Source organism: Microcaecilia unicolor, chromosome 7 (genome assembly GCF_901765095.1).
Source record: "Microcaecilia unicolor chromosome 7, aMicUni1.1, whole genome shotgun sequence".
Lineage (NCBI taxonomy): Eukaryota > Metazoa > Chordata > Amphibia > Gymnophiona > Siphonopidae > Microcaecilia > Microcaecilia unicolor.
In genome coordinates this window covers 247,262,539-247,282,315 of record NC_044037.1, presented here as the reverse complement: position 1 = coordinate 247,282,315, position 19,777 = coordinate 247,262,539, and the positions used below count along the sequence as shown (strand labels likewise).

The window sequence follows — 19,777 nt, the reverse complement described above, 5'->3', positions numbered from 1 at the left end:
AAGGGCCAGCAGTGCTCGCCCTGGTTCCTCAAAGGGCCGTTTTCAAGAAGCTCGTCGGTATCGCCCGGGCAAGTCGGGCTCCTCCTTCAAGCAGAGGTTCTCCCCGAAGCAGCATTCCTTTCGCAGAGACTGCCGCTCAGGAGGTTCTTCCTCCGGTCCTCCCCCAGGGTCTCATACCCAATGATGGGGCCCTGGTCCATGGCCCAGAGCAGATAGGAGGAAGGCTGTCCTCTTTTCTGGGCGAGTGAACCAGGGTAACTTCAGACGCTTGGGTTCTGAAGTCATCAGAGACTGCTACAAGTTGAAGTTCTGCCGGCCCTTAGAGATGGGTTCGTGAACTATCCCTACAAGTCTCCCCTCAAAGTGGCAGCAGTTCAGCAGACTCTGGACAACTTGCTCCGCCTTGGGGCGGTGGTACCAGTGCCCGTAGAGCAGCATGGCACAGGACGTTACTCCATTTACTTTGTGGTGCCAAAGAAAGGAGGCTCTTGTCGGCCTATTCTCGACCTCAAGGGAGTCAATCGGGCCTTGTGAATACTGCATTTCCGTATGGAGACTCTCCGCTCCGTGATTGCTGCGGTACAAGAAGGAGAATTCCTGGCATCCTTGGACATCAAGGAAGCTTATCTGCACATTCCCATCTGGCCGCCTCATCAGCGCTTCCTGTGCTTTGCAGTGCTGGGCCAGCACTTCCAGTTCAGAGCCCTCCCGTTCGGGTTGGCTACGGGTCCGCGGACCTTCTCCAAAGTGATGGTGGTCATTGCGGCTTATCTCCGCAAGGAAGGAGTGCAAGTCCATCCCTACCTGGACGACTGGCTGATTCGAGCTCCTTCCTTTGCGGAGTGTGGGAGAGCGACGGACAGGGTCATTGCTCTTCTGAGCTCCCTGGGATGGATTATCAACTGGGAGAAAAGTCAGCTGGGCCCGACTCAGTCCCTGGAGTATCTGGGTGTTCGGTTCGACACCCAAGTGGGCAGAGTGTTCCTGTCGGACAATGTGCAACTGTTGGGCTCCATGATGGCCACGATGGAGGTAGTGCCCTAGGCCAGGGCCCATATGAGACCACTACAGCACTCTCTCCTGCGGCGCTGGACTCCGGTTTTGGAGGATTACGCAATTCACCTTCCCCTGGACCCGGCGGTGAGAAGGGCGCTAAGTTGGTGGCTGATGTCAGACAAGTTGTCAGCCGGTATGCCTCTCACGTCCCCAGAGTGGATTGTCGTTACGACGGATGCCTGCTTGACGGGCTGGGGAGCCCACTGCCTGGGAAGGACAGCGCAGGGGATATTGTCGCCGGCGGAGGCGAAGTGGTCCATCAACCTCTTGGAACTTCGGGCCATTCGGTTGGCGCTTCAAGCGTTTCTTCAGGTACTGTTACTGAGGCCAGTTTGAATCCTGTCAGACAATGCCATGGCCGTGGCCTATGTCAATCGCCAGGGAGGTACCAGGAGCGCCCCCCTAGCACGGGAGGCCATGAAGTTATGCCAGTGGGCAGAGGCGAATCTGGACCAGCTGTCGGCGGCTCACATTGCGGAAGTCCTGAATGTCGAGGCGGACTTTCTCAGTCGCCATACCATGGATCCCGGAGAGTGGCAACTGTCTGCTCGGGTGTTCTTGGAGATCACGAAGCACTGGGGCATGCCGACCTTGGATCTGATGGCGACCTCGGCCGATTGCCAAGTGCCGCGATTCTTCAGCAGAGGATGGGACCCTCGATCTTTGGGGGTCGATGCTCTTCTCCAGCAGTGGCCGGTACAGGAGCTTCTCTACGTGTTCTCGCCTTGGCCTATGCTGGGCAGAATTCTCGGCCGGGTGGTCCTGGTGGGTCCAGACTGGCCCAGACGCCCTTGGTATGCGGACCTGATCCGGCTTTCCGTAGACAGTCCTCTGCGGCTTCCAGCGGAGCGGGGCCTCTTACATCAGGGTCCCGTGGTGATGGAGGATCCCTCCCCCTTTGGTCTTACGGCCTGGCTCTTGAGCGGAAGCGGCTGAAGAAGAAGGGCTTCTCGGACAAGGTCATCACCACTATGCTCAGAGCACGGAAGCGCTCTAGTTCTGCTACGTACACCAGGGTATGGCGTACCTTTGTATCATGGTGCGAGGCAGTAGCCCTGCCGCCCTTCACGGCGCCAATTGCTTCAGTGTTGGCATTCCTGCAAGAAGTTCTGGAGAAAGGCCTGTCGCTCAACTCTCTTAAAGTCCAGGTAGCGGCTCTAGCTTGCTTCAGGAGTCGCCTGAAAGGTGCTTCCCTGGCTTCTCAGCCAGATGTGGTGCGATTTCTCAAAGGGGTTAATCACCTACGCCCTCCTCTGCACTCGATAGTGCCTACATGGAATCTCAATCTGGTGCTGCGGGCCTTGCAGAAGCCGCCCTTTGAGCCATTATCGCGGCTGACTCTGAAGGACCTGACGTTGAAAGCGGTCTTTTTGGTGGCAATCACTTCACCCAGGAGGGTTTTCGAGCTACAGGCGCTCTCGTGTACAGAGCCGTTCCTGCGGTTCACGGAGGCAGGAGTGTCTATTCGCCCAGTGCCTTCCTTCCTGCCAAAGATTGTTTCTCGCTTCCATGTGAATCAGCAGCTTTGTCTACCCTCCTTCCGTAGGGAGGATTATCCAGAGGAGTATCGTGCTGTCAGATGCCTGGATGCTAGACGAGTTATCATCAGATACTTGGAAGTGACCAACGATTTCTGGAAGTCGGATCACCTGTTCGTGCTGTTCGCGGGCCCCCTTAGGGGTCTGCAGGTATCTAAGCCTACCATGGCACGTTGGGTCAAGGAAACGATTGCGGCGGCTTATGTGGCTGCAGGGAAGGTGCCACCTATCCAGCTGAAGGCTCATTCTACTAGAGCACAGGCGGCTTCGATGGCAGAGTCCAGGTCCGTTTCCTTGGAGGAGATTTGCAGATCGGCGACTTGCGCGTCGGTTCATACCTTCTCATGGCATCGCTTGGACGTGGCAGCACGGGCCGAGGCCCAGTTTGGAGCTTCAGTGTTGCGTTCTGGGATTTCCATGTCCCGCCCTTGGTGATTACTGCTTGGGTACATCCCACCAGTCTATGGATTGATCTGCTTGATGATATGGAAGGTAAAATTATGTATCATACCTGATAATTTTCTTTTCATTAATCATAGCAGATCAATCCATAGTCCCTCCCAGATATCTGTACTGTTTGTTCTGGTTCAGTTATATTTCAGGTTCAAGTTTAGACTTCAGTTCCTGTTCAGGAGGACTTCGAGTTCAAGTTCTTCCACTTGGATTTCCCTGGAGTTGGGATGACTTTGTGTTACAGTGAGCTGCTGCTTTTTTCCCTCCCGTTTCGATGGTGGTTGGATTCATAACTAAATTATGCCAGTGCTCCCTCCCACTTCGTGCGGTAGTAGGGTAGCTTTGTTTCCCTCTCGCTTTGGCGGTGATGGGTTAAGCCAGCTCCTCCCACGGTTGCGGTAGCAGGACATGCCAGCTCCCCCCGCGTCGGCGGGTGTGGGTGCCCCCCCCGCTTCGGCGGTGGTTGGGTGGCGGAGTGTCCCTTTGTGGGTGTAATTCTCTATGTTTGGTGATTCCTGCGGATGGAGCTTTGATACCGACTATACTGAGGATTTCCTAGTAGCACATAACCACATATAGAGAGGCAAAAGATTGCTCTCTGTCTCCACCTGCTGGTAGATGGACACAACCCCACCAGTCTATGGATTGATCTGCTATGATTAATGGAAAGAAAATTATCAGGTATGATACATAATTTTACCTTACTCTTGTCTAGAAATTTCAATAAATTGCTACCGCTTTCGAGACACTTCTCTGCACCCTGTTTGACCTCTTCCTGCACATCTTGGGTTGTGGGTACTACTGGTAAGAACCCTGGCACTAGCAGCTCTCTTCCTTTTACAGTTCTTTCTCTTTACCTCTCAGCATCAACTGCCCTGCCCCATTTTCTCTTCCTAACTTCCAGTTTTCTGTCCCCAGCCACATGCCCCTACCTCATTTCCTCCTCCCTCCCCAGCACATACCTCTTCTTTTTTTTTCCCCCACTTTCCTTGGGCATACGCTTTACACATATTTTTCTTTCTTCACATACCCTCACATCTTCTTTCTTTTCCTTCACTCCCTGCAGCTTTCTTCCCTCTCTGTCTCATGGTGCACACACTCCTGGTTGATCAGCCTCCTACCCCATAGCTTACTACTTTCATAAGACCTGTGGCAACACTTCTTGCAGTATTCTCCAGCCCCTACCCAATGACACACAACCTCGCCAGTTTTCAACTTTCTCCTGATCATATGATCAAGAAGAGCTGGTGCACAGCGGTTCTTTTGACCTGCACAAGCCTCAGTATAGCCAAACAGTTCAAAGAAACAGCCGGGGCCAAGGTGGCAGAGGAGGAGGATATGGTCCGATGTACAGTTGTGCACTGCCTCCTATCACATGGAAGGAGCAAGGCAGGCTGGGCTGCCGAACTGTCTAGCCTTTGAGGCTGATGCCAGCTGCCTGGACAGTATTCTGCACAGGTGGAGCATTTCTTGCAAATTCTGCATTGCATAGTTGTGCAGAATGCCCCCAGGAGTAATAAGATATGCAGTGTATTTGACGCTTGGTGCCAACTGAAGCAGATTTCTCCCCTTAAGATACTAATGTATTGCTTTTCTGTAAAATGATCTGGTTAAAGCTTAGCCTTTACTTGTCTTAATGTGCAGAGAGCGGGACTAATGTGTTACAAGAGCCCTTAACAAGGTAAACCTTTAGCAGCACACCTAGATGTAGTTCTGTTTTTGAAGGGAATGAAATATTTCAGACCATCAGTTTGACCAATGGTTCTGTTCATGGGATTTAAATGTAATACTTTATAATTGATGTGTTTAGTCTCTTAAAATGCACATTTTGTTTAAGCAAGTGTTTGAGAATTTTGATACTCGCGAGTCCTGTATATGTTGCCTGTAATTTTGTATGCTGTTTTATAGTTCACTATATTTTATTGATATTTTTTGGACATGTTAACACAAACAATGCAAAATAAAACTTAAAACGTGAGGGATATCAATAGTACAAAAGTATTGTACAATAGCAATGAGCAATGAAGTCAACTTAATTCAAGACTCATCTTTCAAGCTGGGTGACGCTGAGACAACCTTTTGCTTTCCACACCCCTACTGTTTCATTTCATCTGCTTACATAATAAAGACAAACTTTTCTCCTAGCCAATGTTTGTGTCTGTCATTTTCTGTTTTGGTTCCCTTATTAAGTGGAAACTGTTCCTTCTATCCATGTTTCTGGCTATTATTGCCTCATATTTGCAGGTAATACACACTGTACTCCACCAATAATGTTGGTCTAATGAGTGACTTCCAGTTCAGCAGTAAGACCCATTACCAACAAAATATCAGTATTTTTAGCTCAGTTTTTATTGAACACTTCAGATGAAATGGTGCTAGAATGCATCAGCTTATATATGATTCTTAACTGGAGTTGCATCACATTAACATATAGTCCTCCAATTGACTGCAAATTAGATAATACCATGGGACATGTATGTAGCATATATTAAAAACTATTCTGTTCTGAATGTCATCTAAGGAGTTCCTATTAACATTGGCTAGTTTTGTAGGTATCAGGAGAGCTTCAGACATTTAAAAAAGAGATATTAGATAATTGGAGCAGAAAATATGGGTCTGTTAGACTAAAAATAGGTAATATTCCCATTGTAAATCTAATAGAACACAAGAATAGCCATACCGGTTCAGACTGATGGTCCATCTACTCAGTATCCTTGCAACAGTGGTCAATCCAGGTCACAAGTACCTGGCAGAAACCTAATTAGTAGCAACATTCCATGCTACCAATCCCAAGGCAAGAAGTGCCTTCCCCCATGCCCATCTCAGTAACAGACTATGGACTTTTCCTCCAGAAACTTGCCCAAACATTTTTTAAACCCAGATACACTTACCACTGTTACTACATCCTTGGGCAGTGAGTTCCAGAGCTTAACTATTCTTTGAGTAAAAAAATATTTCCTCCTGTTTGTTTTAAAAGTATTTCCATGTAATTTCATTGAGTGTCCCTGGTCTTGCAATTTTTGAAAGAGTGAAAAATCGATTCAATTCTACCCGTTCTACACCACTTTTATTGATCTCAATCATCTCCCTTATCTATCTCTTTTTAAAGCTGAAAAGCCCTAACCTCTTTAACCTTTCCTCATATGGGAGGAGTTCCATCCCCTTTATCATTTTGGTTAGTCTTCTTTGAACCTTTTCTAATTCCGCTGTATCATTTTTGAGAATTGAACGCAGTACTCAAACTGAGGTCGCAGAGGCGTTATAATATTCTTGCTCTTATTTTGCATCCCTTTCCTAATAATTCCTAGCATCCTGTGTTTGCTCTTTTGGCTGCCGCTTCCCACTGGGCAGAAGATTTCAGTGTATAGCCTACAGTGATACCTAGATCTTTTTCTTGAGTGCTGACTCCTAAAGTGGACCCTAGCATCAGGTAACTATGATTTGAATTATTCTTCCCAGTGTGCATCACTGCATTTCTCTACATTAAATTTCATCTCCATTTGGATGCCTAGTCTTCCTGCAAATTTTCACAGTCCACATATGTTTTGACAACTTTGATTGTTTTGTGTCATCTGTAATCTTAATCACCTCACTTCTTGTTCCGTTTCCCAGATAATTTATAAACATGTTAAATAGCACCGGTCCCAGTTCAGATCCCTGTGGTACGCCACTATTCACCCTTTTCCATTGAGTGAAATGACCATTTAACCCTACCTTCTGTTTTCTGTTGAATAACCAATTCCTAATCCACAACAGAACATTGTCTCCTATCCCATGACCCTTTAATTTTCTAAGGAGTCTCTCATGAGGAACTTTGTCAAAAACTTTCTGAAAATCTAGGTGCAATACATCAACCAGCTCATCTGTATCCACATGTTTATTTAATCCTTCAAAGAAATGAAGCAAATTGGTGAGCCAAGACTTCTCTTGGCTGAACCCATACTGACTCTGCTCCATTAAACCATGTTTATCTACATGCTCCATAATTTTATTCTTTATAATAGTTTTCACTCTTTTCCCTGGCACTGAAGTCAGGTTTGCCAGTCTGTAATTTTTCGGATCACCCCTGGAACCCTTTTAAAAAAATTGGCATTACATTGGGTACCCTGCAGTCTTCAGGAACTACGGATGATTTTAATGATGGGTTACAGATCACTAGCAACAGTAATTTTATCTTTGGAGTTCTATTATTACCCTGGGGTGTATGCCATCTGGTCAAGGTGATTTATCACTCTTTAACTTGTCAGTTTGGCTCAGTACATTTTCTTCCAGGTTCACTGAAATTTCTTTCAGTTCCTCCACATTGTCACCCTTCAAAACCATTTCTGGTAGAGATCACTTACATCTTCTTCTGTAAAGATCGAAGCAAATCATTCAGTCTCTCTGCTATGGTCTTTTCCTCCCTGAGTGCCCCATTTGCTCCTTGATCTAATGGTTCCATGGATTCCCTCACAGGCTTTCTGCTTCTGATGTACCTGGTACTGAGATTTTGTCTCCATAAAACGTTTTTCTTCATATTATCCTTTATTAATTCTTTCTGCATGTAGCTTGACACTGCTTATGTTGCTTCTTAATTTACTTCATTTGGATCCTTTTTCCATTCTTTGAAGGATGCTTTTTTTTTGCTCCAGTAGCCTCTTTTCCTTCACCTATTAACTGTGCTGGCTATCGTTTGCTCTTCTTTCCATCTTTGTTAATATATGGAGTACATCTGGTCTGGGCTTTCATGATGGTATTTTTAAACAACGTCCATGCCTGATTTAAAGTCCTAGCCTTTGTTTCTGACCCTTTTAGCTTCTTTTTAACCATTTCCTCATTTTATCATTCCTGTTGCCCAACTTTGCATCATCCCACTACCACAGGCAGCATTTTGCAAAACAATATACTGTTGTGTCTGACAGTTAATACATTTTTCTGCCCGCAGTTCCTAATATACATGTTTCTTCCCACTCTTAATTTTAGGGTTACACTATGGGGGGGGGGGGGGGGGGGGGGGAGAATTTCTGCCATTTTTTAATTTTGTTTTTGCCATAATTTAATATTTATTTTGTATCAAGGGTAGACCTTTAACTTTGGAAACAGGTCATCACAGGAAGAAAATGCAATTCCAAGGGGAAGAATTTATCTCTTCCTGTTTGTACCCACAAGGATATCTTTCCTCGGAAGCATCAGACCATCAGATCCCTAACTGAAGAATGCAGCATGATAGTTTAAAAAAATGGTGAAGGTCACTCCTCCTTGAGGGTAGTATGAGGTGTCTTTTCAGTTTTACAGCAAAAAAAACCAAAACAAGTTTCTCAGCTTGTTTGAAAAGGGATTTGGGAATATACTTAATAAATAAATTACCTGCAGACAGATCATTTTACTAATATTTAGCATTTCTATAGCGCTACAAGGCATACGCAGCGCTGCACAAACATAGAAGAAAGTCAGTCCCTGCTCAAAGAGCTTACAATCTAATAGACAAAAAAAATAAAGTAATCAAATCAATGTGTACAGGAAGGAGGAGAGGAGGGTAGGTGGAGGCGAGTGGTTACGAGTGTCTAATCTGCTTCACCATGTAAGATGCAGAACACCTAGACAAACATGGTTTAATGGGACAGAGTCAGCCAAGGGAAGTCTTGCCTCAGCAATTTGCTTCATTCTTTGAAGGTGTGAATAAACTTGTGCATGAAGGCGAGCCCGTTCTATTTATTTTATTTATTTGTTACATTTGTATCCCACATTTTCCCACCTATTTGCAGGCTCAATGTGGCTTCATAGTACCGTAGAGGCGATCGCCAATACCAGTATGAACAAATACAAAGTTAGGTTATGGCAGAGTAATGATCAAGTGTGATAGGCATATTGGGGGTTGTAGGAAGAAGGATTAGGTTATGTCCAGTATGAACTTTTATCTTGTGTAGCGGGGTTAAGGCATTTAGGTTGGATCGTTAGAGTATGCCTTTTCGAATAGGTTAATCTTTAGGAGTTTCTGGAAGTTTAGGTGGTCATATGTTGTTTTCATGGCGATTGGTAGTGCGTTCCATAGTTGCGTGCTTATATAAGAGAAGCTGGATGCATAGGTTGATTTGTATTTGAGTCCTTTGCAGCTTGGGTGTTGAAGATTTAGGTATGTTCGTGTTGATCTTGTGTTTCTGTTTGGTAGGTCTATGAGGTCTGTCATGTATCCCGGGGCATTGCTGTAGATGATTTTATGAACCAGGGTGCAGATTTTGAACGCGATACGTTCTTTGATTGGGAGCCAGTGTAGTTTTTCTTGTAGAGGTTTGGCGCTTTTGAATCTTGTTTTTCCCAAATATAAGCCTGGCTGCTGTGCTTTCAGCAGTTTGGAGTTTCTTTATGATTTGTTCTTTACATCCCACATATATTCCATTACAGTAGTCTATGTGGCTTAGTACCATGGATTCTACCAAGTTGCAAAATATTTCCCTCGGGGGGGGAAAAAAGGTTTCACTCGTTTGAGCTTCCACATTGAATGAAACATTTTGTTTGTTCTAGCTTTCACTTGGCTCTCTAGTGTGAGATTTCGGTCGATTGTAACTCCGAGAATTTTCAGGTTGTCTGAGATAGGGAGGGTATAATCTGGGGTAGTTATGTTGGTGGGCTTGGTTGTGTTATATTGGGATGAGAGGATAAGACGTGTTTTTTTTCTGTGTTAAGTTGATGTAGAGTAGCAAGATTTTCAGAAATCTTTTGACAAAGTTCCTCATGAGATACTCATTATTATTATTATTATTTATTGCATTTGTACCCCACATTATCCCACCTATTTGCAGGCTCAATGTGGCTTACAGAGTGTTGTGACATAGTCATGACATGATCTTGTATACAATCGGTATTAAGCAGAAGATGTATGAGGAATTAGAGAAGGAGATGTTAGGGTGGTGTAAGAGGTGTATTTTGATACTTGAGTGGGTTGAGTGGTGATTTGTGTCGTTAAGGGTTCTTTTTGTAGGCTTTGTTGAAGAGATGTGTCTTCAAAGATTTACGAAAGTTGATTAGATTGTCCATGGTTTTCAAAGCTGTGGGTAGTGCGTTCCATAGCTGTATGCTTCTGTAGGAGAAGGTAGAGTCATGGGATAGGAGCAGTGCTTTTTTTTTGTAGAAAAAAAGGTGCCGATACTCATTATGGGCGGGGTCACCACATATGGCGCCACCCCTATTATAGCCACCCCACATTAGCCACTCCCCTTATACCAGCCATGGCACATATAAACAGACATCATTGAAAATATTATACTAGTATTGGAGAAAAAAAATAAAGTGGTTTTTTTTCATTATAAATCATTTCTGTAAGCTGTTACAGCTCCAGTATACCCAGTGCAAAATAAGACAGCAGATGTAAATTCTCAAATTGGACATATTCCAAACACTAAAATGAAAATAAAATGATTTTTTTCTACCTTTTGTTGTCTGGTGACTTTGTTTTTCTATCAATATTGGTCCCAGTCTCTGATTCTGCTGCTCTCTATCTGTTCTCTTAACTCCTTTTCCAGGGCTTCCGTTCCATTTATTTCTTTACTTTCATCCTTTCTTCTTCATTTCTTGCCCTACATCCATAAGTAAAAGCTGGGTCCTCCTCCGTGGAATTGACTGGAGGAGGTATAATGTGGATCCAGCTTTTGCCTATTTTCTCCATCCATGTGCAGTTTTTCTCCTCTCTTCCCTTTCCCTCATCTCTGTCCATGTGCAGTTTTTCTCCTCTCGTCCCTTTCCCTCATCTCCGTCCATGTGCAGCACTGCTCCTCTCTGCCCTCCATCCATGTGCCGCACTTCTCCTCTCTCTTCTCTCCCCCTCCATCCATGTGCAGCACTTTTCCTCTCTCCTCTCCCCTCCATCTGTGTCCAGCACTTGGCCTCGCCCCTCTATCCATCCGTGTGCAGCACTTGTCCTCTCCCCTCCATCCATCCGTGTCCAGCACTTGTCCTCTCTTCTCTCTCCTCCATCCATCCGTGGCCAGCACTTGTCCTCTCTCCTCCATCCATCCGTGGCCAGCACTTGTCCTCTCTCCTCCATCCATCCATCCGTGGCCAGCACTTGTCCTCTCTCTTCTCTCCCCTCCCATGTCCAATGATTCTCCCCTCCCCTCCATGTCCAGTGATTCATTCAAACCCCAGCCCCGCCCGCCCTCAGCTCCCCGACTTTCCGTTCGTGCACCCGTTCTCCCTGCCTTGAATTATTAGTTTACCTGAAGTTGCGGCGAACCGGCAGTAAAAGCAGCAGGCAGGCTCTCCTTGTCGCTTCCCTTCCCTCTCAGTGCGTCCCACCCTCGCTGAAAGGGAAGCGATGAGGCGAGCCTGCCTGCTGCTTTTACTGCTGGTTGGCCATGACTTCGGGTAAATTAAAGATTTCAAAGCAGGGAGCACAGGTGCACGAACGGAAAGGAGCGGACAGGTGAGCTGGACCTCTCAAAAAAGGTGCCAGTACACTGTACCAGCTCATACCGGCACAAAAAAGCTCTGCTGTGGATTAGGAATTGGTTATTGGACAGAAAATGAAGTATTGGTTAAATGACCATTTTTCTCAATAGAGGAGGGTGAATAGTGGAGTGCCGCAGGGATCTCTGCTAGGATCGGTAGTAATTAACGTTAATAAATGATCTGGAAATCGGAGCAAGAAGTGAGGTGATTGAATAGTTATGTCTCATCTGAAAATTTAGGGCCTCTTTTATCAAGCCGCATTAGCGGTTCCCATTTGGCAATGGCGATGGAGCTCATTCAAAGTGAATAGGCTTTGTTGGCATTACCGCACTGAAGCTGTTAGCGCGACTTGATAAGAGGCCCTTACAGTTGTTAAAACATGTGGACTGAAAAATTGCAGGCAGACCTTAGGAAAGTGGAAGACTGGGCATCCAAATGGAAATTAAATTTAATGTAGAGAAATGCAAAGTGATGCACATTGGGAAGCCTGATGTTAGGATCCACCTTAGAAGTTGGCACTCAAGAAAAAGTTCTAGGTGTCATTGTAGTCAATATGTTTAAATCTGGCCAGTGTGTGGCGTTGGCCAAAAGAGCAAACAAGATGTTTGGAATTATTAGGAAAAGGATGGAAAATATGACCAAGAATATTATAATGCCTCTATTGCTCCATGGTGCAGCCTCACCTTCAGTATTGTGTTCAATGATGTGTCTCAAAAAAGATATAGTGGAATTAGTTAAGGTTCAAAGAAGAGCAACCAAAATGATAAAGGGGCTGGAACTCCTGTCATGAGAGGAAAGGTTAAAGAGGTTAGGGCTCTTCACCTTGGAAAAAAAGTGGCTGAAGGGGGATATGATCAAGGTCTGCAAAATCCTGAATGGTGTAATGGGTACAAATGAATCATTTTTTTCTTTTCTTTTTACTCTTTCAAAAAGTGCAAAGACTAGGGGACACACAATGAAATTACATGGAAATAATTTTAAAACAAATAGGAAGAAATATTATTTTTTTACTCAGAATAATTATGCTCTAGAACTTGTTGCCAGATGATGTGGTAACAGCGGTTAGGTATCTGGGTTTAAAAAATGGACAGATTCCTAGATGAGAAGTTCATAGTCTGTTATTGAGACAGACATGGGGAAGCCACTGCTCGCCCTGGGATTCTTAGAACCACTTAAAATCATACATATCTATGAAAAAACATGAAATATACAAATCGGATTTGCTTCTTGCTTCAAGCCAAATGGAACAACTATAAAGATAAAACATTGGCCAGCTTTTAACAAATTTTTGTTGGTGTTGTCTCCTCTCCAAGACGGTCTTGGCTTAGATAAAACAAACAAAAAAGCCTCTTTAGAGGCAAATATTCTATCAAGAGTTTGTCTTGAGCAGATCTTTTTAAAGCACTTTTACGTCCAATAAGCCTCTTATTATACTGGTGTTTAGTCTTACCAATATATAAGACTACATAGCCAAGAGTGTTGCGTAGACCACTCCTACACTTTTGCAGTTGGACAAACATCTCAGTTCATATCTTTCTCTTGTTTTGAGATGTATAAAAGCATCAGTTTTCATGTTGATGCTGCAAACAGCAATTCCCACTTCTGAAATGTCTCATTGATAGTCTTGCTGTTGGAGTAGAGACCGTTCCTCACCTTCATTATTGCAATCTTGTGGGCTTGTGTTAGGTTTTTAGCTGTTTATCTGAAAATTAATATGTCTTATGTTCTAAATATTTATCATTTATTACGGCTAAGGATCCTTGTGCTTGTTTACTCATTATCTCGTTATACATAAACTGCATTTGAATTAGGTGTTGTAGGACCCTCTACTGCCCAGATTGTATATATTGTGTGACTAGATCTTCTGAATCTCAGGTAGCACTTTTTTTGTACTTCCTAGATATAGTGTTTTTTTTTTTTCTTTTTTGTTGAGTAGGCTGTAATTAAACATCCCAGATCATAGAAATTCACATTTGATCCTTCATGTTATCTAAAAATTCAATTGTTGCTATTACTATGTAGTCTGTAAATCCTGGGTGCTCCTTAAAGGGTCAATTTAAACCTCCAAAGCAAGGTGCCAAGACTTGAAGCTTCTAATTTTGAGCACACATGCCTGTGTGATCCAATATTAGAATTGGTTCAATCTTTTCTTTGGTCAGGAACTTAAGAAATTCTTTAGAACTTAAAAAAAAAAGTCAGTTCTTAAGTATTGTGTGGGAGTAAAGAAAATGTAAATTCATGATCCATAGGGTGACTAGTTTGCTTTTGAATCTTGTTTCCAGAAAGCCTGGCTGTAGAGCCTCACCCTGCCCTTGGTGTCTGTATCTGTTTGATTCTACCCTTGGCTCCTGCTTTTAGTCTAGCCCTGCTTTAGATTCTTGCTATAGTTAAGCACTGTGTTTGTCAACCTCTGTGTTTAGCCAAGCTCTGTTTCTGTATTCCCTGTTCTGTTTCCTGTGTGTGTGGTTCTTGTCTGTTTATTTTGAGTCTGTAGAACCCAGCATCATACCTGATTACTTCACTGCTATCCAGCTGTGGGTGCTGGTAAGCACGTTGCTTGTTTGTTTGTCTTCCCTTAGTCTGCTTAATCCTTTGCCTGCCATATTTGCTTCCTGGCTCTTGAGCTCTGTTTCTACCAAGTTCTGTTCCTGTGTGTGTTTGAGCTAGTTCTGACCCAGTTCCCTGCTAAGCCAAGTCCCTTTCAGGATCCTGCTCCAGCCAAGCCAAGTCCCTTTCAGGATCCTGCTCCAGCCAAGCCAAGACCCTTTCAGGATCCTGCTCCAGCCAAGCCTGTTCGAGAATCCCGTTTCTGCTTTGTTTATTGCTTGCTTCTGTTGTTCTTGTTGCCTAGCTCCTACCCTGTCTTGCCGGTCTAGGTGTGCTTTGTCTTGACTCTTTCAGTCTAGTCCTGTCCGGATCCAGTCCTTGCCTTGCCCTTTTCTGGACCCAGTTTTAATCTACTTCCGTGTTTTGCCTTGTCTTGCATTTCTGGGTCCCAGTTTTAATCCAGTTCCGAGTCTTGCCTTGTCCCGTCTGGGTTCCAGTTCAGGCCCTTTGCCTTCTTTTCCATACCTCGTCTGGATCCGGTTCTTGTGTTATCCATTGTGTTTAGTTACCTGTGTCCTGCCTTGAGTCTGTTTATCCTAGTCCAGTGTGTTCTGATTCCTGCCTGTGCCAGCCCCGGTGATTTGTCTGCCAAAGCTCCGGCTTTGGTCCAAGGGCTCATCATTCCTGACAGTTGTGACACCTTGCTTGGGTATATTTTATGTTCTAGCCAGGGATCCATAGGGATATTAAAATTTTTCCCTTATAATGGGGATAGAACCAAATGTAAGGGGTCATTTTATATAAGTGCGCTAATGGAATTAGTGCGTGCTAAATGCTAAGAAGCCCATAGCTATAAAAACTCCCTCAGTTCCTTTTATAGTAGCTGAGTTACTTTAGATAATACAACTACTCTATATCTAACCCAGTAATTTAAAAATTGATAAAAGATAAAGAGGTAATAGACAGAAGATTCATACAGAAACATTCTGAATGGTGGAGGTTTTTTAGACTGATGATGGTAGCTGTCAGTGTCCTGAAAGACAAAGTGACAAATAAGGCACTGATAATGCTGACATCTTTTCCTCTACATCTTTGGAATATATGCAGACTTATAATAGAGGTTGATTTGGTTGTATTAAGTCTGAAAGCTAACATAGTATCATGGTTAACAGACCACCATTTAGACCTTAACCTACAAAAGGCTACTGCTTGTTGGATATCTGGACAACTCACTCCTTCCGCAGTTATATCTGTATTATTCAGTCTTCCAGTACAACCAGTGGTTATTGACTCCAGACTCTGCTTCTCTTTGCAAATGTTGTTGGTGTTGAAATCTGGTTTTTATGCTGTTAGCAAGATAAGAGCTGTCTAAAACTTTTTGGATTTTCCATCATTGCATACTTTGTTCCATGCTTTTATCGGTTCTCATCTTGTCTTCTGAATGTAGTTTATGCTGGTATTTCCAATTGTGAGCACAAGAGACTTCAATCACTCCAGAACACAGTGGCTCATATCCTGTGTAAGGCTAAGCAGTGATATTGTATTACTCCTTTGTTTCAACAGCTTCACTGGTTTCCCATAAATCTAAGAATACAGTTTAAGATCTTATCTGTGACCCATAAGGCCCTACTTACTGGCCTCCCTGAATATCTAACCAGACTTACTATCCTATATACCCCCTCCCTGTATGCTTAGATCATTAAATGATCATAGATTGGTCATCCTTAACCTGCAATGCTAGACAAACCAAAGAGAGGCAAAACCCCCAAAAAAATCTTCCACAAAGAGGCACAACTGGATCATGAGAGTGGAAGATGACAAAACTTCCAGTGGATCAAGAAAGAGTTTATTATCCAATCCGTGCAAAACATGTGCTGACGAACACAACACGGGCCGTGTTTTGGCACTCCACTACTACTACTACTACTATTTAGCATTTCTATAACGCTACAAGGCATAAGCAGCGCTGCACAAACATAGAAGAAAGACAGTCCCTGCTCAAAGAGCTTACAATCTAATAGACAAAAAATAAAGTAAGCAAATCAAATCAATTAATGTGAACGGGAAGGAAGAGAGGAGGGTAGGTGGAGGCGAGTGGGTACAAGTGGTTACGAGTCAAAAGCAATGTTAAAGAGGTGGGCTTTCAGTCTAGATTTAAAGGTGGCCAAGGATGGGGCAAGACGTAGGGGCTCAGGAAGTTTATTCCAGGCGTAGGGTGCAGCGAGACAGAAGGCGCGAAGTCTGGAGTTGGCAGTAGTGGAGAAGGGAACAGATAAGAAGGATTTATCCATGGAGCGGAGTGCATGGGAAGGGGTGTAGGGATGGACGAGTGTGGAGAGATACTGGGGAGCAGCAGAGTGAGTACATTTATAGGTTAGTAGAAGAAGTTTGAACAGGATGCGAAAACGGATAGGGAGCCAGTGAAGGGTCTTGAGGAGAGGGGTAGTATGAGTAAAGCGACCCTGGCGGAAGATGAGACGGGCAGCAGAGTTTTGAACCGACTGGAGAGGGGAGAGGTGACTAAGTGGGAGGCCAGCAAGAAGCAGATTGCAGTAGTCTAAACGAGAAGTGACAAGGGTGTGGATGAGGGTTTTGGTAGAGTGCTCGGAAAGAAAGGCAGATTTTACAGATGTTGTAAAGAAAGAAACGACAGGTCTTGGCAATCTGCTGGATATGAGCAGAGAAGGAGAGAGAAGAGTCAAAGATGACCCCAAGGTTTCGAGCTGAGGAGACAGGGAGAATGAGAGCCATCAACAGAAATAGAAAACGGGGGGAGCGGGGAGGTGGGTTTGGGGGGGGGGGGAAATGAGAAGCTCGGTTTTGGTCATATTTAATTTCAGGTGGCGTTGAGACATCCAGACAGCAATGTCAGACAAGCACGCTGAAACTTTGGTTTGGATGCAAGGTGAGATATCAGGGGTAGAAAGGTAGATTTGGGAGTCATCAGCATAGAGATGGTAGGAAAAGCCATGGGATGAGATTAATGAACCAAGGGAAGAAGTGTAGATAGAAAAGAGGAGGAGATCAAGAACAGAACCCTGAGGTACGCCGACAGGCAGAGGGATAGAAGTAGAAGAGGAGCCACCAGAGTGAACACTAAAGGTGCGGAGGGAGAGGTAGGAAGAGAACCAGGAAAGGATAGAGCCCTGGAATCCAAGTGAGGACAGGGTATCGAGAAGTATGCTGTGATCGACAGTGTCAAAAGCAGCGGAAAGATCAAGAAGAATGAGGATAGAATATTGACCTCTGGATTTAGCCAGTAATAGGTCATTGGAGACTTTAGTAAGCCTTCATTGGGGCTCTTAACAAATAAAACAAAACAATTAAAATTCAAAAAAGTTAAAGGAAACCATAATACAAACTTTAATAAAAATGGATAAAAATGAAACAGGACAGAATAATATATTGTACCAAAATAATTCACAAAAACATGTTACATTTCTGATTGTCTAAAACATATCTTATTTGATCAACAGTAAAATCTTACTGTAAAATCAAGATGCGGTACAATGAAATTATGAAATAAAAAAATAAGAATAAAAACATAAGGAATTTAAGGAAATAAATATCACCCAAAACAAGCCTAATGTAACTAACAAAGGGGTTACTGAATAGCAAAGAATAAGGAAATAAATATCTATGGGTCAAAATTCTAAATAAGTGTTCTTTGGATCTCATGACATTGTTGATTGTAACGGCCAAAAGTAGGATAACTATATCTAAGACTGATTTGAATTTATATATGGATAAATTGAAACTAGAGGATATAGAGGATAAGAACTTTGATTTTGTGATGAAGGATGTTGATAAACCCATGGATGTTTTTAAAAATGATCTTAGAAAGGGAAAATGGAGAAATTTAAGAGAGTTATAGATGATTGCAAAAGAGGACCAATATACCCCTGGACTAATCTCCAGGGTTCCCCCATCAAGATAAGAAATCAAATAAGTTCATCTCAAGGGTAAGTTTAGAAAAATCTGACCATACAAGACCCATACAAGTAGATTCCACTTATGAAAATCAAGATAAAAATGATGAGAGAGAGAAGTTGGGAACAAATAAATCCAAATTACAGCGAGAATGTAATAGGAAAAGGATAAAAAGTGGTTCCATAGAGGATGAGTTGTTCACCTCCTCCACCTTATAGTCCCCCTCCTACAACGGGCCTATCTGGACCTTTTTCTTTCTTTAGAACAACTCTGGACCAAAGAACCAATGCGTATGGAACAGAAGGATTCTATCTCGGATCCCCGCTATTGGAACTAGAATCAGAAAACCATATTGGATATTACTCAGAATCTGAGACCCCAGCACAGTTGCAGAAGTAGGGGGAGAAGTTGAGGGAGGGGCGCTTACCCTCATGGCCAGTGGTAGAGGTATAAGTTAGCCTTTAACATCCACTGAAATAAATACACTTAAAGGGTTACCCTTTGTGCGTACTTCTACCTACAATTCCTTTCAAACGCGAATTGACCTTTTTAAATTTTTAAAGAAATTGAAAATCAAGTACTGTTTTTCAAATACAGATATTCCATCATGCGATCTCTCTGTAGTCAAACATGAATCTAAATGGGTTCTTCCTGGACCCCCTGATCCTTTAATTACTATATTTAATACGCTTGTTCTGCATGATATAGATGAGCTAGAAACAAGTAGTTTGAAGTGTCCCTATCACAATCTTGATAAGGCAGAATATTATGCACTCCATCATTTGTCTAATGATATTGAAATTGCAATCAAGCCGGCAGTTAAAGGTGGGGGAATTGTGATTTTTAGATAGGGACAAGTATGTGAATGAGGTGTTAAGACAAGTTACTGACCTTTTTATATACCTTTCGATAGTGATCCCACAGATAGACTTAAAAGTGAAATTACTGAAGTGATTGATTGCACTGCTCAAATGGGATATTTGACTTCTAAAGAAAAAAGTTATCTTTTATGGAGGAACATCGAGTGGTTCCAACCATATATGTCCTGCCTAAGATACACAGATTGACTACAGATCCTCCTGGTAATGGATCTGTATTAGAACCACTTTCCAATTTTGTTGGTTATTCTCTTAGACCTTTTGTGCCAATGATTGAGTCATTTATCCATGACTCATCCCATATGATTTCTCTGTTGGAAGACTTTGATGGTGACCTCACTGATTTTATTTTAGTAACAATGGATACCAAATCCTTATATACCAATGTACCTCAGTTTGAGGCTCTGCTTGTTATTAAAAAAAAAAAAAAAAACACATTTTCAACACACCACACATCGATGGATACCCAATAGATTTATCTTGACTCTCGCTACCATTGCCCCTACTGAGAATTACTTTTATTTTGATGGTAGTTTTTACCAACAAATCAAGGGCACTGCTTTAGGGGCCTCGATGGCCCCAGATATAGCCAACCTTTATGTTGTTGAATTTGAAAAGTGTATATGGTACAGAATCCATTTGAGTCTAACATCTAGATGTACAAGTGCTATATAGATGTTATATTTATACTTTGGAAAGGAGATTTGAACACATTACTGTCTTTCTACAGATGGGTCAATAGTAGGGATCCAAATTTGAAATTTCAAATTAACTATGATCAGTATGAATTGCATTTTTAGACATTCTTATTAGAAAAGATCAATATCAGTTTACTACAACATTATATAGAAAACCTACAGATAAGAATAATTTGTTACACTATTCCAATTATCATAATAGGCAGCTTAAAAATAATTTGTCTTATAGTCGATTTCTCAGACTGAGAAGATT

The 19,777-nt window shown here is 43.0% G+C and overlaps 1 protein-coding gene across 3 annotated transcripts in view; it reads left to right on the top strand.

Annotated features, from left to right (window-relative positions):
• The window catches only part of GPD2 (glycerol-3-phosphate dehydrogenase 2), a 271,268-nt gene that overhangs the window by 14,106 nt on the left and 237,385 nt on the right, over positions 1 to 19,777 (top strand). The window contains exon 1 of one of the 3 annotated variants that reach the window (XM_030208748.1): positions 3,707 to 4,505. The exons of the other annotated variants lie outside the window; for them this stretch is intronic. Within the exon in view, the coding sequence (XP_030064608.1) occupies positions 4,423 to 4,505 (83 nt within the window). The 5' untranslated portion in view covers positions 3,707 to 4,422. Of the gene's footprint in view, positions 1 to 3,706; positions 4,506 to 19,777 lie in introns of those variants that run through there. 3 annotated transcript variants of the gene reach the window in all.